This window comes from Podarcis bocagei (assembly GCF_964188305.1).
Source record: "Podarcis bocagei genome assembly, chromosome: 4".
NCBI classification, from domain to species: domain Eukaryota; kingdom Metazoa; phylum Chordata; class Lepidosauria; order Squamata; family Lacertidae; genus Podarcis; species Podarcis bocagei.
This window is the reverse complement of record NC_138128.1, coordinates 65,501,980-65,528,192: the sequence shown is the minus strand read 5'-3', so window position 1 is coordinate 65,528,192 and position 26,213 is coordinate 65,501,980. Positions and strand designations below refer to the sequence as shown.

Here is a 26,213-nt window from a genome sequence, read left to right as displayed (position 1 = left end):
TTCCCACCTGGGAGCCCACTTCTTCTCCCAGTCTCTCAGCCTGGGAAGAAGAAGAGGAAGAGTTTGGATTTGGTATCCCGCTTTATCACTGCCTGAAGGAGTCTCAAAGTGGCTATCATTCTCCTTTCCCTTCCTCCCCCACAACAAACACTCTGTGAGGTGAGTGAGGCTGAGAGACTTCAGAGAAGTGTGACTAGCCCAAGGTCACCCAGCAGCTGCATGTGGAGGAGCGGAGACGTGAACCCTGTTCCCCAGATTACGAATCTTAACTACTACACCACACTGGCTCTCCACACCACACTGGGAGACCCTTTCTACCCTGCCCTTCATGTAGGGAGGTCGGTCATGGATCCTAAACCCCTTCATTCTGCTGACATGTCCCTCAAAGCGGGACTGAAGACATAGGAGCCAACTCCTAGGGGCCAAGGTCCCTTCACCCCCTCCCCTAAAATATTTGAGGGGGCCAGGTCACAGCTAGCCGACAGAACAGAGGACATGGTGGTAGCTTCTCAAAGACCCCCCTGTCCACCCAACCCCCCCCCACCGTAATATTGCTCTGTTGCAGAATGCTTTCAATGCAGGAACATTCAGTTTGTGTGTGAGCACAACGTTAACTCTCCAATCCGTCTTGAACATTATAGCACTGTCGTTTTCCCTATAACTTTAGTAATGTGCTTCATGCCACAAGCCAGAGAACCACACCACTAATTGTATCTGCCCAGCTGAGTTTGCGACTTACTTCCTCACCCCCCCCCGTCCAGAACAGCAGCCCCCACCACAAGCAAGACACTGTTCTTATTCATTTAAGCCTAATGCAGCTTTGTGGCTATCTTGAAGAAAGTAATTGCTTAATAGGAATTAGGACAGCCCTGCCTTTGGAACTCCTTATGTGTAGTCCTCATCCCACGTCAATTACAATGCCCAAAGAATGGGCATAAAAAGCAGGAGCAATTGCTGCCATCACGGCAAGCTCAGCAAGTGCCATCATGACTACAGGAGGGATTGCAAGGCTGTCCAGCTACAAATGTGAATGCCGTGCTTTAAGAGATTGTGGGTGTGAGCAAGTCAGAGGATAATTACACGGAGAGAACAGTGGCAGCACCGTTAAGTGTGAACAAGCTGTTAATGTATAGTCTCACTTCAGTCTTTTTGTTCACAGAACCTGGATGGCTCATAGTTGGAGAATGCTAGAATTAGTTCTTATGAGTGCAGAGCCAGGGAATGACAATTGATCAAGAAATATGGATCTGGCATCATCAGTAATTTAAACGCTCTGCTGAGATGCGAGTCTCTATCACCTGAGCAGATAAAAGAATAGACTGCAGTTCCCTAATTTCTTCAGGATATTGCAAGGCCCAGATTTCTTTGGGATATTGCAGTTGACTGATTTGTTCCGGATATTGTGATCACTCTGTTCAGTACAGGTGTTGCACACCCTGGATAATTTGCTAAACTTTAAGAAGGAACAACTCTATTTTGGGTGAGCCCTAAGCATGTGTCTAAAATCAAGTCGACAATCCAAGTCTTGTGTTAGCAAAATCCACATGTGCCCACCAGATGGCGATATTGCTCTCAGGCACCGGACGTTGTACAGCGCTTATATTATTTTTTTGTAAAAAAAATATTGCCAATGGATTTGTTGAAGAAAAGAATATGGTCAATACTTTGGATAATGCCTGTTTATGTCAATACATTTGTTGATTTATACAGGTTAAGCTTCGGTATTGGCTTACATGAGGGGCTGTGCTAAAAGATTAAAAGATCAGGGAGCAGGAACAGGTAATGAAAATCCCTCTGTGTGTGCATGCATGCATGTTTGTGAGTGCACACACACACACACACACACACACACACACACAGAGAGAGAGAGAGAGAGAGAGAGATTAACTCAGTAATATTATATACATTTGCATAACAATTAAGGGATTTGATGTATAATAACCGAGCTTTCCAAGTTTATGGTAGCAATTTCTCCCAACTGCGCTACTTATGCCCCAAACTACAGGACAGATGTCAAAGATTTGAGATGGGTTGTTCTACTCAGAGTTGACCCATGGACAATGATGGCCATGTACGGTGTGGATCTGGTCATAGGCGCGTTAATTTCAATGGACCAACCAAGCCCAGGAAGCCTCTGCCTGGTTTAGGGAGGGAGGTGTGATGCAGTGATGGGGTTTAAGGTTTTGGGTCCTGGTTTTGGGAAGGAGGCAGTAGGGTCCTAGCATTCTGTCAGACGCCTGAGAAGCTTCAGCCTGGCTTAGAGAAGGAGGCTCGATGCTCACACGTACAACATTGTGATGTTGTGCTATCGCCTCCCCAATTGCCCTCACAAGCTGGCACCTCTGTCCCTAACTGCTCGCCTACAAAAAATTTCACCACACACCACTGTTTCCTTCCTCAGGCTGTGGCTTCTCTCAGACCTGATGCAATTCTTTATGTGCTGCAACACAATCCTTTTCTCTATGGCTTAAAACAGGGGTCAGCAAACCTTTTCAGCAGGGGGCCGGTCCACTGTCCCCCAGACCTTGTGGGGGGGGCAGACTATATTTTTTTGGGGAAAAGAATGAATTCCTATGCCCCACAAATAACCCAGAGATGCATTTTAAATAAAAGCACACATTCTACTCATGTAAAAACACCAGGCAAGCCCCACAAATAACTCAGAGATGCCTTTTAAATAAAAGGACACATTCTACTCATGTAAAAAGACGCTGATTCCCAGACCATCAGCAGGCCAGATTGAGAATGCGATTGGGCTGGATCCGGTCCCTGGACCTTAGTTTGCCTACCCATGGCTTAAAAGGTGCAAATATTTCATGCTCTAAATGCTTACCCGTGTAGGAACAACTCTGGCTTCGTTCTGTACAAGTCGGCTAATTAGAATCCATCTCAAATGAACTTTTCATAATCAAGACACATATCAAAGCAGTAAGAATTTTAATGAAATTAAAAACAACAACCACACACCCAACACTGAAATTGAACAGAGAGCAGAGAAGCCCTTGCCTTAAGCCTGTTTAAAACCAGCCCATGACGTTTTGCTACCAGAATGGTCTTTCAGATTTTCTGCTGCCTCCAGGAATAAGGAAGAGTTGAAATAAAGGTTAATTGGTTTTTAAGGGTTTTTCAAATTAATTTTGTTGTAATTTAATTGGAGCAACATGAAGTGGAGATTTGTTTTACAATGATCAGCTAATTTTAGACAAGGGTCAGTGACAAAATAATGGACTCTACTGGAGTGTGGACTCTGCCACTGCAGGGGAGCCCAGCGAGAGGAGGAAAGGCCAGGATTAGCCAGGAGGTGAGGGACAAGGCAGTGAGCTAATGCTACAACTAGGCAGAAGGAGGTGGTTATCTCAGGTGGCAGATTTTAGGCAACATTAAGCAATAGCATCAAAACAAAAAAATCATTTGACTCTCACATCCAGCCACACAATATCCTGGTTGCCCCATTGTGATTTTGCTCTGTTGAAGCTGCACAGAGCTAGGATCAGACACTGGGCAACCCCCCCTGTTCTGAGTGGGGTGACCAAGATGATCAAGGGTCTGGAAACCAAGCCTCATGAGGAACGGTTGAAGGAGTTGGGTATGTTTAGCCTAGAGAAGAGAAGACTGAGAGGTGATATGACAGCTATCTTCACATAGCTGAAGATGGAGTTGGTTTGCTTTCTGCTGCTTCACAGGGTAAGACCTGTGGAGGGTAAGACCAATGGATTCAAATGAGAAGAAAGGAGATTCTGACTAACCATGAGGAAGAACGTTCTGACAGTAAGAGCTGTTTCAGAGTGGAACAAACTAGCTTGGAGGGTGTTGGACTTTCCTTCTGAAATATACTTGGAGTCGCGTAGTGATTTCATGCTCTTTATTGCAGCTCGTCAAAACAGTAAATGAATCCGCCCCTTCCGAAACCATTGGCTTTATATACATTATTTACACAATAGGTCCCGTGTGATTGGCTGATTCTGCTTCCCTCATGGAGCCTGACTGGCCTGCTCCTGCAGGCCAATCGGTTGTTGCATTCTAGGATCCTACTGGCCTTATAGGCCAATTAACTTCCTCCTGGGCCTGATTGGGGTGCTCCTGCAGGCCAATCAGGTTGTTGCATTCTAGGATCCTACCTGCCTATTATTCTAGGATCCAAGCTCAGAACATAACACCTTCATTGGAGGTTTTTGAACAGAGATTGGATGGGTATCTATCAGGGATTCTTTAGCTGTGATTCCTGCATTTCAGAGACTTAGACTAGATGAGCCTTTGGGTTCCTTTGAACTCTTCAGTTCTATAATTTTGTGATCTCACCATCCCCTGCAGGTCCCAGCAAGGAGGCAATTTTCTGTTTCAAGTCTATTTGTGTCTTCAAAAGCTGGCAGAATGCAACTGATGCAGTATTAGTGTAATATACTAAATTGACCAGGCTCCTGTCATAAGTCTTCATGCCACATTTTGCACCAATTCGAGTTTCCGGTCACTTTTCAAAAGCAGTCCCATGAACAACGCATTACATTAGTCTAATCTGGAAGTGACTGGAGCATGTGTAACTGGCAATTTCCTTGTTGCAAAAATGTAGCATCACTGATTATATATGTTACAAAATCTACTGTCTAAACAGGCTCTTGGAATTAACTAAAATCTCAAGAGAGTACAGTATAAGTTTTATATTGAAAGGAACTTGTTTAAGGTGATTAAATTATTTTCCAGGCCATGTTGATACTTAATCATGTTGTACCAGGCAAACTGAAGCTATAGGTCATAAATTGCACATAATAGACATATTCTTCAGGCTGCTCTTGCATAAAATCATTGAAACTAGAGAACTCAGAAGTTGGAAGTTTTACAAAGTTAAGAGATGACTTAACTTCCGAAATTTCCCACGCAGCACTACTGTCTTCTGAATTTCTTTAGCTGGCATTGGGTCTCTGGCAGCCCATTTAGCTGTGATATGATGTCTGCAGTTTAAAATCCACCATTAAAGTATAATTCACAGATTGTATTATTATCAAGTCTGAATGATTTTGTCGCAACCTACTGAATCCCTTTGGGCTATTTGCCAAGGCAGGCTCAGACATACGCACACTAATTTCCCTCCTTTCAAAACACACAGTGAAAATTACCAGAAAGCCGCGCTTACTACTGCTATTAGAAATTATCCTAATACAAATGCCATTGAACAAGTAAATGAATTTCTAGTCTCCACTGGATCATATATAATGGCAACTTTTAGATGAAATATTATTAGCGGAAGGGCTTATCTAATTTGGCAAAAGTCTTTTGTCCCATATATTATAGTCATGTCTCTGACGTAGATGTGGAAGAAAGCTTTTCACGCTATACCTGGTTTCCTACATCTTTGTCCTTAAATGTGTCAATACAGAATGAACCAATCTGGAATGGGTGCTTTCCCACCCCAAACTGAGATGTTCTATAATTTGACTTTGTGAATCATATTTATTAAGAAGGGGAGCAGTACTAGGTGCTCTCAAGCAACATTAAGAATCGATTCTTTGTCAAACTCTGCTTTTCGCAAGAGGAAACCACTTATAAGCCACTTGTTCTTTGATTCTCTTGCTGGTCAGCTGGGATTCAGTTGACAACTTTACCATGTTACAGTATCAGCTCAACATGGAGTCCCTGTGGTCTTTGGAAAGGAGGAAGCAATGTATTTTCCTCATTTGGGTACTGGCTAGGATAAAGAACACAGGCGTGGAGAAGTTTTAATACTAGTCAGAGCATGTGTGGCAATATGGCTTAGCCAGTCTAACCCAGGGGTAGGAAGCCTCAGACTCAGGGGCGAAATGTGGCTCTCCAGGTCACTTTGTGTGGATCTCCCTAGCCACACCCTCTTTCCTGAGGCCACACCCATCACCAGCCCTTGATTTACATCCTGCCTTAGTGTTTTTGCTTGGTTGGAATGTGCCCTTGAACTCTAATAATGACTCTTGCTGGAGGATAGAGAGAGGTGTGTGTTGCATTAAGAAACCAGCCTAATGTACTACAAAGCTAAAAAATATATATTCATTGTTTTGCCCAGTTTTGTCTCTGACCCTCCACACTAGTGATATGTGAACCTGAGAATGTTGCCCAGAAGGGAATGGGACCCACAGGCTGTATGTTTCTCCGCCCTTCCGGTCTATCCCTATCTTTCTCCAGAGTCTGTTTTTATGGTCATTTGGTCACCATAGAGACATTTTTCATAACAACTTTTTCATGGCAAATGTAAAGTTTGCCCTCTGGGAGAAGGGCTACACGCCCTGGGTATGAACCCTGGGATCTCCTGGAACAACTCCTGGGCAACAGCTGCCAGTAAGTTTAGATAATACTGAGCTCATGGTCTAAGCTGATATAAGGCGGGTTCCTGTGTTCCCATGGTAACTCAATACTTGAATAAAAAGCATCATGTCTGGGAATGATGGGAGATAATATGAAAATTCTATCAGTGGTGTGGGTCCCATTATGGATCCTTCAGACACAGGTCAAATGATGCTGCGGTCATTTGGTATCTCCCATAGCTGGCAGTAAGAGGCGTTTGTGATGTACATTCTATATTGTGAGCATCACAGTTTGAAACTGTTGCTGTCAGAATAAGAGAAAGAAGGCGTGATAATATGGGTGGGTTTGTTCAAAAGCACATTGTCTCCACGAGAGAAACAGAAGGGGCTGTTTGCTTGAAATGTTTTGCAGCATGGCGAGAAAGGAACTGAATATATTCTGTAGAAATAGAAACTTGGCAATCAGGTTTTGAGGTAATTATTAGAATGACAAATTGCCCATTTCCCCCTCTTCTCTCTTTCTAGGTGGGTGAAAAGTGTTCTGCTACTTCATCCATGAAGTCAGTGGATACGTCAGTCCTTGGTACGGATAGTGTCTCCCAATATGCCTGTCAAAGGAGGACAACATTAAATAATTACAACAAAAAATTCATGGTAATATACATAATCACTTTCTTCTCAGAATAGATCGTCACACTAAACCACAGGCACCTTGAGGAACTAGTTATAGACCAAAAATACGTTGTTCATACAGTAATACCTTTGTGAACGTCCACCTTGTCTAGCGTCCATTCTGGCAAACATCTGCAGCAAACCTGGAAGTATCGGAATGGCTCACGCATGCGCAGAAGCACAAACCGCTCCGTGCCTGTGCGCAGATGTGGTGCTTTGCCCCGTATCCTTTTCGGCTAGTGACCAGAGCTCCAGAATGGATCCCGGTTGCGAAACAAGGCATCACTGTATAGCTGCCCAGGAAGCAGCAACACCTAAGGTGGTGGATGAACAACCATCCTAGGCATATTTATTAAGAAGCCTATCTTGCTTACTTTTATGGGAAATATTTCTAAATATGCACAGAGCTTTGGCACAATTCTAGTTAATGAATACACTTTTTTTAAAAAAGCTAATCAATAAACCGTGGTTTTTTTTAAAGCACTTGTTCCTTTAGAATGGCTTCTTGATCTCACACAACCTTGCTGTGGTGTCATGAAGCACTCCTGGTGGTTGTGTGTGGGTCAAACAACTTTGTGGATAGGGTTTTTCTCAATTGATCAAGAGCTGCACAATCAACTTTGCTCCACATGGCTATTTAGTTCACACACTTCCCAGCAACATGGGATCATGTCGTGTGGAAGTAATGCAATGTTTCTTGGTTTTTTAAAAAAATGTTTTTGTGATTATTGCGAGCTGCTATGAGCCCAACATTTGTTGTTGGAAAAGCAGAACAGAAATGACCTGTAAACTGCTTCAAGAATTGCTGTAGCAACTTAATTTATGCTTCCTGATGGACACAATAAAAATGACTGTCATGTGGTTATATAACCATAGAGTTGGAGAGGACCTTGTAGTCCAATCCCCTGTTTGATGTAGGAAACCTCGAGTTAGAGGCTTCACCCCCAACAGATGGTTGTCAGGCCTCTGCTTAAAGGCCTCCAGTACAAGAGAGAGAGACAACCAACCACCTAGTGTCTAGGTCCATTGTCATTTTCTCCTTAATGGGTTGGGACAGATGGTAGCTTGTGATTATTTCAATGTGTGCCTCACTGGCATTTTCAACCTACGTTTTCTGTCCCACCACTGCTATTACCAATTAACCTTTTAGACTAGAGCTTTCCTGCCACATGGGAATAAAAAATGGTTCTGTTTTGTGATTGGCAAACACCGAAACAAGCACATGCCTCATTTCAGTGCATGGCTAGTTGCAGTGTGGTTCTGGTCAGTGAGCTCAGCTTAGTTAAGCAAACCATTCTCTCTCAGCCAAAACCTTTCCACCCCCCAATTTGTAATATTTGTTGCTGTTGTTAATTACTCTTGGCCTACTTTATAGGGTTGGAAACGTTACTGAGAACTGTGTAGCCTTTTGAGAACTTGTGAAAAATGCCATGTAAATGTCCTTTTCTAAGGAATCTTTCCCCACGGTATCAATAGCTGGGAAATGGGCTTTCAGATAGTAAAGTTTTTCTGCTCTTTCTGTATTATGTCAAGTGAGTATGAGCATCCTCTGTTAGGCCCTGAGGATTCTAATCATTCTACCAAAATGAGGAACAGATTGGCTATGATGGGCTACAGACTGCAACTGACTCCAGCTGAATGTTGAATTTCATTTTCCTGAGCCACTCAAAATTCAGAGCCTGTTCAAGCTGCTGTGTTGTCCTCCTTAGTTATGAATTTTCCTCTGCAATCATTGGCTGCATATTACCCCCACAATATTATTTCAGATATGCCTAAACATAAAGATTTATTGTCTTGTTTTGGCTTTTTAAAAGTTAAGCTCTTTTGTCATTTCCCCCCTACCTCGTTAAACTGACAGCTCAAAACAAGGGCATTTATTATATAGTTTTTGTGCCTGCTTCATGCCACATCTGAACTCGCTTGCAGAATCTCCATCTCTCTCATGTCCCTCGTTAAAGTAACAGCCATGACACTTTTTGTGTTTTCCACAAGTAATACTAAGTCAAGGTGGTGCTGCCTAGGGAGGATGGGGCCGTAGTCCAAAACATTGGGAGGGCACTGGGTTGGGGAAGCCTGCTATAGCATAATTTGGAACCATTTATGAAGCCTACTTTGTACGAAGGCAAGCAACTGCTTATAGATATACAGTGGTACCTTGGTTTAAGAACAGCTTAGTTAATGAACAACTTGGATTAAGAACGCTGCAAACCCGGAAGTAGGTGGTTTGGTTTGTGAACTTTGCCTTGGAAGCAGAACATGTTTCGCTTCCTGTTGAGTGTGTTCCATTTGTAAATTGAGTTCCCCACTGCTATGGGAAAGCACACCTTGGTTTAAGAAAGCTTTGGTTTAAGAACGGACTTCCGGAATGGATTAAGTTCGTAAACCAAGGTACCACTGTATAGGTATTTCCAATGAATTCCAAAAGTCTGCTCAGCAGTTAGTTAAGTGGTAATGAGAATAAACGTGAGTAGAAAGTCTGTGGAGGTGAGGAATTACAACCTTCTTGGGAAAGACATAACCTGCCACGAACCATGCCGAGCTTCTTGACTAGGCTTGCCACCTGCCCCTATGTGATTGTCCATTTTTAAAGAGAAAAGTGTCTTGTGTCCTGTTTGGATGCCTTTTTCATGTTTTCAAGCTCATCCTCCTCCTCCAAACTGTGTGGGCAGAGAGTGGGTCAGAACAAGAAAGGGGGTATGCATGGCTTTGGTGGAGAGCAGGTGGAAAGAGTTTTTGTGTGGGCAGAGGTTGAAGACAGAGAGTTGGAGAGCTAGAGAGAGTAAGGGCTTGCTTTGAAGTCATTTCTGCACCAGGTAAAGTAATTTTTAGCTCCCCAATTCCCCCCCTGACCTGTCCTGTATTTTGCCCAACCAAAGGTGGCAACCCTGCTCTTGACTCAAGTGTCAGATTGGGGAGGCGGCGCCCCCCCTGCTGTTCTGCCCAAGCTCCTCTTGTGCCGCCTGAGTCCCTGCTGATCTGCATGTAAGTTCAGGACCAGTAAATTAGGCCAGACTGCTTTAAAATGCTGCTGCATAGCAAGCTTCATGTCCAAGCAAAGGCTTCTGATGGGGACCTAAATGTCCAAGTGGGCAAATGTGGAGGCGGGTCATACTTCAAGCACCCTGGCACCAAGGCAGGACATGAATTAAAGGACAAGACCAACATTTGGAACTGGGCCCAGAAATAGGCTGGGAGCTGCTCCAATCACTGAAGGGCTGACATAATATGCTCATAGCAGCTGTTCCCAAGGAGAGAACAACGTAACAGTATTGAACTCCTTGGAGAAAATGTAGTGTATAAATGTAATATTAATTTGTCTTCATGGCTTGCACGTTGCGTAGGCCTCATGCTCTATGCTTTCCCTTTTCTGCCTTGTTTGTTGCCCTCTACAGTGAAGAGGCATTAAATTTCTCCATTGAGAATAGGCCTAATCCTTGTCTTTGAAATGTTAATGTAAAATAAAATATTATCTATTTACTCCATCAATAATAGGTCATATGTTTAGTCGGCATCCAGTGGCTACTGAGAATGCTCAATCCTCATCCGTCTTTCGCCTCCCCCTTTTGGGTTCTCCCCACCTTTTTTTTGGTACTTTGGGGTTCTTCCAAGCATGCCAATATCTCCCTCTTGTGTGTAGATGTTGCTGCTTTGGCTACACAAGCAGCAGTGTCCATGCCAGGACATGGTAGTGGAAGTGACCCATAATGAACAACAACATTGCAAAACAAGATGATGCCTCTGAGGGGAGGGTGTGCCCAGTCAGTCCATTGCAGCTGTACGTGCATATAATTTTGATGTCTTTCTTCTTATTTCAAAATATAGTCCAGCTGGCTCTCAAATCCATCACTCTAAAGGTCAGGAAAATTAAACTCTGAAAGGCTGAACAGTGGCAGTTTTAAACAATTGATGACTACACCCCAGTGGGTCATTTTGTAGCACCTAAATAAATCAGATGTGTAGTTTATTTATTTAAAAAAAGTTTGTGTGATACTTTTTACTATTATTTTTACTTATTATGTTCTCTTCATTTGAAAGCAGTTCATTGCAAGCAATAAAACTGCATTCTGAAGCATATTTTATTGCTTTGGGATCTCCTGAGCTTCCACTCTTCTGAAAAGCTGTGAAGGAGGGAGAGGTCTCTTTCATGGTAGATATAAGCCCATCACTTTGCAAATATATTCACTTGTGGTTAAAGTTTCTTAGGTGGACAGATAGTCATTTGCATCATCTGCTAGTGCTACAGCCATCATTGCGATGTCAGATGGTTTTTACCTGTGAACTACAGGGGCTTTGTGAACATCCTTCAGCAGCTATGTTTATAAAAGGCTTTCAGATGTGCCCCCCAGGTTTCTCCTCCAAATGGAGGAAATGTGTGGGGTGGGGGATTGAAGGGGTACTCCCACCTGGGTGGGTGGGAACATACCTTTCTCAATCAAAGGACTAACCAGGAGATTTCAGCTCCCAGTTGTTCCTTTTAAGCCCTTAGGTGGGCACGGCTTCCTGAAAACGGCATTGTGAGCCAAATGAGGAGGTCTGGAGGACCATATTTGGTCCATGAGCTAGCAGTTCCTCAGTTCTGGCTTAGTGTGCCATGGCACAGAGCAAGGCCAGAAACGGGCCTTTTTCCTTCTCAGGAGATTAGATATTCTACATCAGAACAACCAGTCAATGCAGGATAACAGATGCTAAGGCTTGGTCAGCTGTTGACAGATCAACAGATCAACTAGAGGGCAATATAAGAATTAGCACAATGCCCACTTGTTGTGACCCCCCCCCCCCGCCTGCATGTTAATTCTACACATGTAATAGCATCTACATTAACATTATAAATTGATTTTGCACTCCCATGAAACTCTGGGGGCTGTAGTTCTATGATGGAGTCTAGGGATCTCAACAGATAATTCTTACCACCTTTGCATGCTATGATTTCCATGTTTTTTTTTGCAGGGCAGGAGAGACCTTAACAAGTTAAATAGGTGCAAAACTGAAATAGGTTTGCACAGTAGATATACCTTGAAATGACTAGTAAATTGCAGTGGGACCACTTACCATCTTGTGGTGAAGAACAAAGCAAGAACAGCATTTACTGGGAGGATTTTCATAGCAATAGTTTTATATTTAAACTTCTGTCCCGCAGCGTTTTTATCTGGGGCCTGTGCTTTGACTGTAATTCATACATTCAGAAAAAAGATGTCCTGAAAGATTATTTTCTGTGCAAATACGGAGCTGCGATGAGGCAGCAGTATAATTTACTTATACAAGCTGTGGGCAACCAACCATTAAATGACGCATTGTCTCTGGCTGAATGCCACATAGCCTGCAAATTAGGTCCAAACTGTCTTGAATTATGTGCTGGTGATAGCATCTTGTTATAACCACTTTATTTTAAGATATAAATATATTGCCTTTTCTTTCCCTTTGTAACTTGGCAATAGCTTTTTTCTTGCTGTTGCTATTTTTAGCTTTTAATGTTAGCACTGCAGTCTGTGTTGGGCTGTGTGGTCTTTGATAACGACAGGGATTTTTCACTTAGAAGTGACCCGTGGGACTCTCAAACCCCATTTTTGAGCTCTCTTGTAGAATAGCGGTTGCTTTGTAAAGGCAATTAAATGTGCCATTTTCCATACTCTCAAGTCAAGCAAGAAAACAGGTGTTTTGCTAACACCGCAGCCACTCTCATGTAATGAGGCTGAAGAAATCTTCTTTTCTTACAAGTCGTGGTTTTCAGCGTCTACTTCTAGGGATAAAGCTTGTGCTATGTTACATCCTAAATCATAATTGTCAGGTGATGCCCAGGGCTGCAACATTTCCACACTGTGGTGTGGACCAGGGCAGAGTGGCCACAAGCTCTAATGCTTTGGATAATAAAGAATGTAGGCCAAGGGACCTCATCAGCCAACCCGACAGCCAGATGGAATAAAGGAGGCCAGAGCTGCAGATGTGGTTACAGGCCATTTTGGATGGCCCAAGGAGAAACTGAGCAGTGGAGAAGGACTGAGAAAGAAAGCAGATATTAATATTGCACAGTTTGAAGTGACTGGAAGCGTAAGAACTGACTCCTATGGGAAGAAATCATGGTCCAGACCCATAAAAATATTATTCAGCACTCTTTGAAAACAGAACATAAGCATCAAAGATACAACCCAAATATCTAGGCAATGTCATGTGCTGTCCAGCACAGGACCAGTATCTTAGAAACAAAAGATAGCTCCCCAAATCAAACTGTATCTCTCCTCCCCATTCCAGCCTGCCTTAGCCTGCCATGGCTATGCATGGGCTGGGCCTCCACAGTGGCAGTTTCTCTTCCTCCTCGCCTGCTCTCCAGAAACTGCTACGAGCTCCCCAAGGGAGGAGGTCAGATGATCGCTCTCAGCCGCCGCCTCTCAGGACAAGTGCCAGCTCCTCCTCCTCCCTGAGCTCGGTGACGGTGGCACTGCCGGGGTGTGTGTGGAAATGCACATTCTGGGATCAGATCAGAAGCTGGGATGGCTTTCATAATTCTGGGACTGTTCCTGAAAAATAAGGGACGCGGGTGGCGCTATGGGTTAAATCACAGAGCCTAGGACTTGCTGATCAGAAGGTCGGCAGTTCAAATCCCTGCAACGGGGTGAGCTCCCATTGCTCGGTCCCTGCTCCTGCCAACCTAGCAGTTTGAAAGCACATCAAAGTGCAAGTAGATAAATAGGTACCGCTCTGGCGGGAAGGTAAACGGTGTTTCTGTGTGCTGCTCTGGTTTGCCAGAATTGGCTTCGTCATGCTGGCCACATGACCCGGAAGCTGTACGCCGGCTCCCTCGGCCAATAAAGCGACATGAGCGCCGCAACCCCAGAGTCGGCCACGACTGGACCTAATGGTCAGGGGTCCCTTTACCTTTACCTAGAAAATAGGGGCACTTGGAGGGTATGCGATGGGAGTTGTGGTCCAGCAACGTCTGGAGGGCCAGTGGTTGCCCAGACCTGTTGTAGACAGATGTGCATGTCTCACACATGTGTGCAAGTTGGGTGGGTTTTGAGCAGACCCACGCCCCACTTTTATGTAGCATTTTCAGGTTGCTAATTGTGCCTTACCTATTACTTAAGTTTCAAAAATGAAAATGTCACTTGTAACCTGTAAGCAGTTCCACAGCAGCCCCGTGTGTCTTCTTGCGTGATGAAGGATTAATAAATGTCCGAGAGTGTAAAATCACATGGTAGTTTTCATCTGGAGAGTCTTTAATTTCTTTCTCTGCTTCTGTAATAAATCAGTAACATGGTCACCGGCTACCCTCTCTGAGCAAAGGATTCTTCACATACCAAGACCTTGTTGCATTCCTGTCTCTTTCCATAAGGCACAGCTCAAGCCTGCAGTGTGATTTTTATGAGCCAAAACAAACATTGTTATTCTCTCCCCAAGCCTCCAAGAAGGTTGGTTAGCTTGGAATATTAATACTGAACTGCAATAAAATGCAGAAGGACATTTTTCTTATAGACAAATACAATTTAATTCTGAGAACAGAAAGTAGTTAAGGCTGGCACAAAGGGCGGAGCAATCCTGAGGTTCATTACAAACAGTTTTTGAATTGTACTGGCCTTGGGCCATTACTCATGAGAATAAGAAAGTGGATGTTTGACTATAGACTGAATACCAATTGCCTTACTATATCCGGTATGTGGGTGATGGGAGATTGTTCTTTTTTCCTATTACCGTAGCATTTCATTATTTTGCCCCCATCCCTAAAAGAGTCTGTTGTGTCACTGACTTTGGTAAACAAGTAAATTATTTTTAATGCAGTTTAAATCTGACAACTTGGTGACAATATCTTCTAAATAACATTTTATTTGTAGTGTAGAAAGTGTTTAGGGAAGAGAAATTCACAAACTGATGTGTTGAAACAATAAAGTAATAGATGGTCTCTGTGAACCTAAGCACTATGTAGAAGTTGCTTGCTCTGAATGTGGAAGGTCCTGTGCGAGGGACCCAATCCACCGGGAAAGTAGCCTATGAAAGAAATGATTGACAAAGTCTTGAGATCTATTTCTGCAAACTTCTATGCAGTTTTGGAATTCAGTTTGTATTTGTTTCTGATTCGTTTATGGAAAGCTTTCCCCCTCTGAGGTATGGTTGGTGCTGACTTTGTGGCCATTTTCTCCTCTGTAGTTAAAAATATGCAAACGACAACCATGCAGTTTTGTTTAGTTGTATAGTTAACACCAAAAACAGAAACTGTAATCTTTTTATTGCCAACTTCTAGAGTTGGAGACATCTGTAAAATGCTTTTATAAGAGGTGAAAACTGGATCAACTTTGCAACTAATTAAAATCTCTTGGAGGTGATGCATGGACCAGAAATATTACAGCCCTGCAGGAACCCGGGGTTCTCCTCTGTACTAGATTAATGTAAATGTTGCTTTTAATACACAGTATGGAAGATATCCTTTTTATTAAGATGTTTGGCTATGTTGCTTTTTAATACACAGTGTGGAAGATATCCTTTTTATTAGGATGTTTCTGGCAGGCTAACAGACAGTAAAAATTATCGGTATCATATACTGATGTGGTATCCTACTAGGATACAAGCCAATTAAATATTTGTTAAATCCAAACAGTTAGCAGTGCTTCCCTTCTCCCTTGATTCTGATTACACGGCAGTGAGAAGAGATAGAGGTGGTGAAGCAGATTTTTATTTTATTCTAATCCTGAGCAAATAAATCAAAACATGCCAAAATGTGTCTTACAGGCAAAAGGCAGTCCTACAATTTCTTTCAGCGTTTGCTGGCAGTGGTTTGTTTAGGGGGGAATACATATTCAAACGTTAGTCTGATTGTTTATTTAAAATGTCTTAATGAGCTCTTGGGTAGTTGGAGAAAACACAGAGTAATGAAAACATCACTGAAATGAAGGCTTTGATGACATCTTTTAGCTGACTGTCAAGAATGTTTGAGTAGACGTGGCATTTTAGTTTTCTTCTCAGTTTAAGGCAGTAACACATTTTCCCCTCAAGACCTGTCCACCCACTAGCAGAAAGCAAGGCGTAGCCTACCTAAAATAGCAATGGCATTATGCTTTCTATCATTTATCTTGATAGCTTAAGCAAGTGCAACGTGACTGGGCCATTGCTTCCCCTCTCTTTCTTTTTTCCACTTAGATTGCTTTTGTTCTTTAAGGCAGCTTTCATTATTTCTTGTGCGAACCATGATATCCTTTGCTACACCCATCATGCACTGGCATTATTTGAAAAAGTTCTGCCTCTGGACAACTCCTCTCCATGATACAGTCATACCTTGGTTTTCAAACAGCTCAGTTCTCGAATGTTTTGGCTTCCGAACTCTGCAAACCTAGAAGTGACTGTTCCAGTTTGTGAACTATTTTTGGAAGCCGAAAGTCCGACTGGGCTTCCGATTGGCTGCAGGAAGCTGCACTTTGGTTTCTGAATGTTTTGTTTCAATGGATGTTTGTAATGTTAAAAAATATAGAAGAGGAAGAAGAAGAAGAAGAGAGACCTCTCCGCAAAAACGTCTGGCAACTAGAGCGAAATTATGGCTTCTACACACACACAAATCTGACAAGAGGCCCATTTCATTTTAACGGACAGGCTATTCCCCCACCGGTTGGTAATCATAATCCAAAGGGAGAATAAAATTGTCAGCAATACTTTCTCCTCTCTGTGCTCTACATGAAGTTATATTGGAAGGGGTGACGGTAATATCCTCATTTGCTCAGGAGGAAGCAATCGCTGCAAGAGCAAATAGGAAGATAATAGAGCTCGTGGAAGGTGAGTCAGTAGCAGCAACAGCAGCTGGTGAACTCATGATTTGCCAAGAGCATCTGGCAAGGTGAAGCAAGCATGAGTGTGCTTGGATGCATTTCCCAGCCATTTCTACTTGCGTTGGCATCTGGAGGACTGCATCTGCTCCTTCCTTCCAGTGGTTAGTACAGACAGGGCAGGTCTTTATTGCATGTGTTTCCTCATTAAGAGGGTAATATGTGAATCAGATTTTTTTAAAAAAGGCATTGTAATAATGCATTCCTCAAGGAAGGACCCTACAAATGTTTGAGGTTCAATACACACCCACACAGGCAGTTTAGTTACAAACAGGGGTATTTGGGTCAAATTGTTGCTAGATCAACTTTCTTCTACCTTGACTGCAAGTGCAAAAAAGCAGAGGGAGGCAAATGAGACTTCCCAAAACATAATATGCTCTCTGAGTGAAACATCTGCCATGTTTTTCTATGATGGAAGGGAAAACAGGTGTCTAACGCGTAGGGGAAAGCCGATTATTTCTAAGTATGTGAAAGAGACAGAAACAAGCTCAAATAAGAGTTTTCATTTTATTTTCAAAGTGTTCTGTAATCTAGTTCTTATACTGCAATTTGCAGAAGTCATATTTTACCATTCAAGGTAAACAACATGGTTTGGATGAATAGTGCACGAGAGCCAAACTAGACAAGACATTTGTTATGTTGTCTGCTTTTCTACAGTTCATTCTTTATTTTATGAATAGCCGGTGCACTTGGGGCTGGTGAGTTTCCCTCCTATAGGGTGAGGGGTCCTAGTTGGGACTGTGATGGGGCAAAGAGTTAAAATAGAGGTGGCTAACCAATGGCCTTCTAGATGTTGATGAAGTACAATTCCCATCATCCTCTGACAGAAGAACATAAGAGACTGCCCCAGAATGAACTTAATTTACATTCATCTTACCTGGCAATTATGAGAACTTCTTTCTGGTGTAGTTCAGAAATTCAGTGAACTTTGTGACACTTCAGTACTTTGTTTCAAACACTGATCATCTTAAGAGAAACTAGTATACTTAAAAAGTTTTGAAAGCCAAGGTTTTTTGTTTTTTTTTAAGAAACACACACATTGATCTGTCACTTGAACATTTCAGTATATTATCTAACTTTGCCAGGTGTTACAGTGTGTCCTAGACATTTTTGTTTTCTGCTTTTGTTTTCTCATAAGACCTAAGATTCTTGTCATGTCTTGCCTAATATCTGACAAGCCTGACATTATCTAGGTTATCCCCCCTCCCCCCCATGAAAACATAACTCAACAATGAGTGAACATAACATACATTGTTGTCAACAGACATAATGCACCGTCTTAGTCCGGTACACTTTAACAGGAAAGCATTTGACATTTGCGAACTTTCCTTGCATTTCAGTGACCCAAACTGGACTCCCAAATTAGTTTGAGGTGGCAACAAGATGTTATCTTGGCAAATGCATTTCTCCAAACTCATATTTGCCAAGATAACCCGTTTACTGAACTGAGACAGCACATTATATTGTCCACTGAGAACAATGGCTGTTAAAGGTCTGTGTAGAAGACAGATCTTTGGTTGAGTTTTCTTGCTTTAATTGTAAAAAACGGGTCCAACAATCAAGATACCATTAGGCTTGTCAGATGTTATTAGATAAGATGTGACAACACTCTTAGGCCCATTGGAGGACCAGTTAATACAAAACCATGGTCATGTAGTGGTGAATTTTGAAGTGAAGGTGAAGGAGCTAATAATGAAAGCCCCCATAAACCCATAACCACAGAGTCCAAAAATGGAAACAGCTGTGTCAAGCCATTATTTATTCACTCCCTTCCCAAACAGCAATACTACATGATAACAACCAATGTATTAGGCTCAGAACAACGTCATTCTATGTATAGTTTCCTTGGGAGTAGTTTCCACTGAACACAACAGTGCTCACATAGGTTTGACTCATAAAACACATTGAGCTTTAATGAAAGGTCTTCAGCTAGCTGAAATGCAGCCTATAACTTCGTTAGAAAGTGCCCATCATCTTGCAAAGACGTGTTTCCATTTAAACTGCTAGCCTGAAGTTGGAACTCTATCAAAGAAAAGGAAAAAAATACCAAGGCTGTGCTTGTTTATATTCCTCATCCCCTTCATTGGCCACTTCCCTGGGCACCTCCAGACTATTACCATTTTGTGGGAGGTTTGTGCAGTTAGTGGATTAAAGCACTCTTTTGCCCTAGCAGAACAAGCCCACTTTAAAAAAAGAAATGGTCTTTGTGTGGTTAGGGAAATGATGTGGAAATGAATGCTCCTTGCCATATAGCCTTCTTGTAAAACAAACCAGAATGCATTCTTAATAAAGACAAGAACTGTGAAAGCAGATCAGGACCAATGCTCAATATATAGGAGCCCCAGATCAATTTTTGCACCTACTGACTCTTCCCCCTCACCCACCATTCCCCCCCTCGATTGTTTTGAAGAAACAAAGATGTCACACCATGACATACTTGACAAAGAGGATTTGGGCAGATTTCTCATTATTACAGAAGCTGCAGTATTTCACCTTTCCTGCCTCTGGTGTTTTGGTCAAATTGGTGGTGATATGTCACCTATTCCTCTTTAGGTCAAAAAGCCACAAAGCAGTTCATGGAAAGGTCCTTTTATTAAGTGTACCTAAGAGCAAAATGTCACAGACAGTTACTAGCTACGTTACATTCACTGCGGTCTAAGGAAGTCTGTGCATCAGCTTGCAAGTTTTAAACTTTCTGTGTATGGAATGTATGAGTGTCAGTTTTTTAACAACTCATTCTCTGCTTCTGTCCTCATTCCTTGTCCCACCAAGGATGCGTTTGAAGTACTGGCTGAAAACTATGAGTTCAGAGAAGATGAAGGGCATTGCCTTGCATTTAGGAGAGCTGCTTCTGTGTTGAAATTTCTTCCTTTTGCTGTCGTTAGAGTAAGTGATGTTGAAGGGTTGCCTTGGATGGGAGAACAAGTCAAAGCGATCATAGAGGTAAGTTATAATGTCTTTAAAAAACACAGAGATATATACATTGTCTTTTAGTGTTTTGACAATAGCAGAATTGTTGAATGAAGGTAGAAAACAATTAAAGAACATATATTGTGGGATGAATAATAAACCCAATTAAATGAAGGCTACAAATGCTGGACAATGCATTTAGCGTTAACTTGATTCTGACCAAGCTAAGCCCCATAGAGCAAAATATATATAGGATATATATATGTCCTATCTGGAACCAAAGGGGGGGACATTGTTTGCCAGCTATAGAATATATTGGCATTATTTTCAGCTCTCCTGACTCCACGGCTTAGACTGCAGCCTTCAGGGGTGCCAACTTGGCCCCGCGACTGTGCAGCATGCATGGCCCTGGCACTGAAATTTGTGGGTGCCTGGCCCCTTCATGGGGAATTTTGTGGGTGCTTGGGCACCCATGGCCCAGGAAGTTGGCATCTATGGCAGCCTTCATCTTAAAACAAAACTGCCAAGCTTTTAGAAGTTGAGGGTGGTAAGTTTGTAAACATGACCTCATCAGACTTTATTCTCCTATAAACAAACCCTATAAAAAAACCTTTCTACAATAAAGATCTGTATGCATCTCATATATACAGGATATAATAGAAGATGGGGAGAGTCCTCGAGTAAATGCTGTGTTAAACAGTGAAAACTATAGATCAATAAAAGTAAGTCTATTTTGCTCTTTTCTTCTTTTGCACATAGAATTGATCTTCTAGCTTGCCCCCCTAGTGTGTTGCCTTCCTTTCCATTCAATGTGCACAATCGCTTGGTTTCAGACATGAAGGGAAATCTTATTATTTCAGTCAATGTATCAAATGAGAAAATGACTGCTTAAGTGTACATGTTCTCTCTGTTGAAACAAATGAAATAGCTTTTACACGCAAAGGAGCATCACATGTCTATTAAAGTTCTCAATCCTGTAAGAATTACTAGATGGAAACTATAAGAAAACAAATATTAAATGTTAATTTAGATTTTGTAAAAAAAAAAAATTTCCAGTACAGTATTTCAATGCCAAAGTTATTCCGAGGTGACTGACATACAAAGTTAATATATAAAATATGTTACAATGAATGCTCAAAGTCTGGTGAATTTTGACATTTACACATGAATCCTGGCATCAAAGAAGAATTTTATGATTGTCCAAATTATATATGACATATATAATATGTCAACATTTTCTCTCCTTCTCACACACAGAGGTTAGTTGGATTTGGAGGAAATGGATATTAAGAAGAAACTGAGTATAATTTCAAGGGGTTTTTATATTAAAAAACTTCAGAAAAATTACAACACATATATTTTCCACATGTAGAAAATGTAGATTGTGAACAGTTTGTGGGGTGGTAATACAGCTGTGAAAAAAATGACACACACATAGCAGAATTTCATTCTGCAAATAGTTTACTACAACTAGAAACTGCAAGTAGCACTGCATAGCTTGACATCAGAAGAACAAAAGGAGCAAAAAGATAGAAAGGAAGATGCTTGGATCAGAGAAAAAAGAGAAACAAACAAGCACTAGCCAACTCACAAGACACGTTACCAGTGGCGTAGCGTGGGGGGTGCCAGGGGTGCCGGCCGCACCGGGCGCAACATCTGGGGGGGGGCGCGAGTCCAGAGGGAAGGGACAAGTTCCTTCCTCCGCCGGGCTCCCCGCCGCCATCGCCAGCCTTGCGCCCTAGCGCGCGCGCCCCCCGCCGTCGCTGTGGCTGCGCTCCGCTCACTGCTCGCAGGAGGAGCAGCTGCTGCAGCAGCGCCGACGCCGCCACCGACGCCTGGCCGGGCACGGGCAGCCTCTGCACCCTGCCGCCGCTGCCATCCCCTCGGCCCAGCCACAGGCGGCGGCTGCTTCTGCCTCCATCCTCCTCCGGGCAAGCAGCGTTGTTTGCGCGGCAGCGCCAGCGGCAACTCGCAGGTTAGGGGTTGGGGGGGCGCAAATTACTTGCCTTGCCCCGGGTTAGGGGGCGCAAATTACTTGCGTTGCCCCGGGTGCTGACAACTCACGCTACACCGCTGCACATTACAGCCCCACCTACTGTTGGGAAGGAACAAAATATGTTCATAGACAGTATACATTGATCAGTAGTTTTAGTTTTAGTTTTTGGTTTACCTTTTTTAAAAAACTCTTCTTCCTTGGTTTACCTTTTCTGACCAGGAACTCACCTTTAACCCAAACATGCCTTTGGGGACCCATTTCTTAATTTTTTAATCATCTACCTATGTGATGGTAGTACTGCAACCGAGACTCACTTTAGATCAAGATATCACTTAATAATAGGTCCCAACCCATGGACTGAAGACCAATGATCTGAATCTCTTTGTATGTTTTAACTTCTTCTGCATCCTTTTTCAATGGTATGTGTACCATTCTTCTGTAAATTCCAGAGCACATCTGCAATCTTTTCTTCAGATGGACAATACTGAATGTCAACAATTTTTTCTTGATTCCTGTTAAACCTTTTTGGACTCTTGATTGTGCTTGAACACTGATATTGGTTCAGGTCTATCCCATCTTAAATTTAATCTAAATGGCTTCTTGATGTGCTTTTGCACCTGCCACATATTATTCTTCCATTGAGGGAGGTGTATCTGTTGAGTCCTTTCAACCGGTCCAGCTAATAGTTCCTTCCCCATGTTGATGGACTTGAGAGTGGTAGCACCCCCAGCCTAGTCAGCCTCCACATGCCCAATTCTCTTTTAATCTAGAGTTGCTGGCAGTTGCAATTTAGTGTGGATTCCCCCCCCCCCCCCGGCTACCATATCCCTGTTTTCACTGCATTCCAGTCACTTTGTGCTATGACTTTTCCTGTACAAAATTACTGCAGCTCCAGCTCTATCCCTATAGATGCGCCAGCACCAGTAGTGGACAGTGAACAGTGGACTGGGCTGGGCAGGGTTGTGTTGCTAATCAATGCTGCATGTTGCTGCCTGTTACTGAAAGGATGACAGGAGAGGTTGTTGTGTGGAGCTTGAAGTGGTGCCTACTTCTGCCTACTTCTATGGTGCTTTTCACTTTGTTTGAGCACCTCACTTGAGCATTCATCCTGATTTGTTCTGCACAAAGCTTGCATGGAGGTTCTGTGATGTCTGCTGTTCATTGAGCAATGGTTCTGATTTGTTTGTGTGGAAATTATATGACTTTCCATCAATCCATTGTTGTTGTCCCACACTTTCTAGCACATTTCCCCATCAGTTTCCTTGCAGAAAAAAAGCATTTTCGTTGCTTTCTTACTTGTACATTGTAGTGCAAGGGTGCCAGAGTACTTGAATCTACTTTAACTGTGCAAACCTAAATTTGCTGGTATGTGATTGAATTCCTCCCACAAAATAGTTACAATCTGGAGTGGACCTTTGTATCTTTTTCAAGCTGAAATGTCCCAGCATCATTGCGATATTTTTGTTTCCAATTAAAGCTCCTGTCCTCCTTTCCTTCCATCTGGATGCTAGAGTGATTTGTGATGTTTCCCAGGTCTTTCATTTCAAAATGTTGATTTGATTTGCATATTATCCCATCGCTTGTCTTGCTTTTGTTAAAAGCAAATCATTATATCAACAATGAAAAAGCAGCCCACATATGCCCATTTATTCTCTTGTTTTCTGGAGTGCAAGTTTGGATTGGTTTTACCTTGTATGAATCATTCCTTGGTAAGTACTTCATTTATTTTCTCATTCCATGCTCCAGCAGCCAGTTTAATTCCATAGACACTCTTTTGAGGTTTACACATGAGGTTCTTGTCCTTTAATTCCTTTAAATGGGGTGCCTGGTCCATGTAAGTGTCTTCCTTTATGACACCAGGCAAGAAGGCAATATTTATGCCTAGGTCCTTGATTTGCATCCCCCTTCTGGCTGCCACACTTAGGAGTGCTTTTATAGTGATGTGCTTTACAACTCGGATGAATGTTTCATCATATTCTTTGGCCACAAATCTATAAACGGAACACCTCTTCTGCACTGAGTATTATTTTAAATGTCCATTTACATCCAATAGTTTTCCGTCCAGGTAGCAACAGGGTGAGCATCTATGTCTTATCATTGTGAAGGTTTTGGTTCTCTTCTGCTGTTGCCTCTTTCTGGTTCCTGGCCTCATTGTTGGGCAGATTTGAGATTACTTTGCGGGATGAAATTTCAACGTTTCCCATCTCTTGGCAAAATCTTTGGCAGTTCCAGTTGAACACCAGGCACCCATTGCCATGCTAGTTTTGCAGGGCCAGTCCAATACACTTTGCTGCCTGGCAGGAAGGAAAAAGTATCATCCTTTGCAATGCCAAATCCAGCAGATGGCCATGGCATGGTTCTCTAGTTTTTCGTACCCTGTTCCTGTTGATAGGCTTTCACTTCCTTTCCTTTGTATTCCTCCTATTGTCTGTGCAGAGTATTTGCAGCTTCCATTGAAACTTGTTTCTGGGTGCTGCCATAAGCTCTAATAATTTTTCAAGCATCTCGTTTTTCTGCTTCACGAGAGACGTGACAGTGTGCCTGGAATAGTCTTCCATGAAGGTCACCAGGTATTTGCTCCCACTTGGCATGTGAGTCCTCTTGGGTTCACAAATGTCACTGTGGATACTTTCCAAAGAATGAGTAATCTTGCTTTGGATGCTTTTGGGAAGTAGGGTGCTTTCACTTTTATATAGCACATGCCCTACACTCCTGTGGCATGACAACATCCTCGTCTCAGTTTCTGAATTTTGTTTTATGAACTCCTCTGTGGCCCCTGGAATTCTCTGTCCTAGGCATCTGTGCCACAAGTGGGTGCTGAATGGTATTTCAGCCTGCCTGTTCTTGTAAATGAATTTGTACAGGGGTTTGTTCACAATTGACTTCTGATTTTTGTTCTTCTGGTAATGGCCTCTTACTTGGTCTGGAAGGTAGGTGGTGGTTGCAGCCCAGCACGGCAGCCCCTCATACACCTGATGGTCAAATTGACTTCACCATGGTGGCCTGCCATTGGAACACCTCCCTGGCTGGCTGCCATCCTGAAGTTTGAATTTGCCCAATCAGGGGCAAGCTGAGGGTGGGGGTGCAGCCTGGGTGGTGGACCTGAGTGGTGAAGTCTTCACTCTGGCCCGCCTCCGGGAGCTAAAAGCTGACTGGCCCCAAGGATGGCACAAGGGAAACTTACAAATTTGTGATTAGATGTACAAAATTCATATTCATCTGAACATCATGTTTTGGGGAGATGTTCAAGTTTCTCCATCCCATCTTACTGAAGGTGCAGAAAGCAGAAGCACAAGTCATCAGGATTAATTTTTACTTGTGAGTAAGTTTAGTTGGCTCCTTTGAGACTAATTTCAAAGGAAATTTCTTTGTCCTGAAGTGTAAGTGCAGGTAAAACTACTCACTAACAGAAAGACAGTTATCAGTGAATCTAACTTGACTCACAGTTTTAAAAGAGACAATATTCTTCAGAGGAAGAAAAGTTTTTAATTTTGTTTCCTTTTACTATCATTGATAGCCCATTTTTTATATAAAAAAGAAAACCATTCCAATCTTTACACAAGAACTAATACAATTTCTTTGAATCCTCTAGATCCCATTAAAACACTGCTAAGCAAACAAAGTACTAAAAATTAATAGATAAGAATCTAAATAATTTTTGAAAAATGAGATTACAAAATACAATTACTCTTCCTCATAAACAGAAAGCTGTCCACAAAGAGTAGGCAATTTCACTCTTTATATCTTAAATGTCGAGTAATATGTATTTTAAATTGTCCAGGATTTCCATCCCCTTCTTTTCTTTATCATAATTGCTTAAAAAAATAGTCTCATTAGAAAGACAAGATAAAATTAGCATGGCCCATGTTTCAAAGGCTGGACTCACTAGGAAGAGAATTATAATGGGACTTTACAGACAGGTCTCAAGACGAATGAATGACTGTGAAGCATTGAGGAAACACCACATTGATAAAATAGATATAAAAGTGCATTGTTCATGTAGGATTCATATCTGGAAATGTTTGCTGCACTTCACTTTTCCTATAAAAATATTACTATAGCAATTGTCAATTAGTCAAACGCATTATTTGGAATAATCCACCAGGACTTTTCTCCTGTAAAAGCTTCAGTGAATGGAAGGAATAAGACTCAGACAAGTGTATGGATGTGCTTTTGAATAAGTCCTGTTAATTTCTGTAAGACTTGTGCAGGAGAAGCTCCCAGTGGGTAGTGCCTATTTCTGGCTAGCTAGCTATATTATGTTTTTTGAATATCTGATAGAATCATAGAGTTGGTAAAACTTTTGAGGCTAACTAGTTCCACCCCTCCGTTCAGTGCAAGACTTGAAGTTCTCGTACATAAGTTTAGCGAGTTTTGTTTATTTAATTTATGAGTCATAATAATAATAATTTATACCCCGCCCATATGGCTGGGTTTCCCCAGCCACTCTGGGTGGCTTCCAACAAAATATTAAAATACAACAATTCATCAAACATTAAAAACTTTTCTATGCAGGGCTGCCTTCAGATGTCTTCTAAAAGTCAGATAGTTGTTTATTTCCTTGACATC

General features: G+C 42.3%; 1 protein-coding gene across 1 annotated transcript in view; it reads left to right on the top strand.

Annotated features, from left to right (window-relative positions):
- DNTT (DNA nucleotidylexotransferase) overlaps positions 1–26,213 on the top strand; it is a gene marked incomplete at its 5' end in the record, with an annotated part of 102,101 nt that overhangs the window by 5,490 nt on the left and 70,398 nt on the right. The window contains 3 exons of the mRNA XM_081192397.1: positions 6,792–6,920; positions 19,511–19,681; positions 20,299–20,370. Of these exons, the coding sequence (XP_081048523.1) occupies positions 6,792–6,920; positions 19,511–19,681; positions 20,299–20,370 (372 nt within the window). The remainder of the gene's footprint in view (positions 1–6,791; positions 6,921–19,510; positions 19,682–20,298; positions 20,371–26,213) is intronic.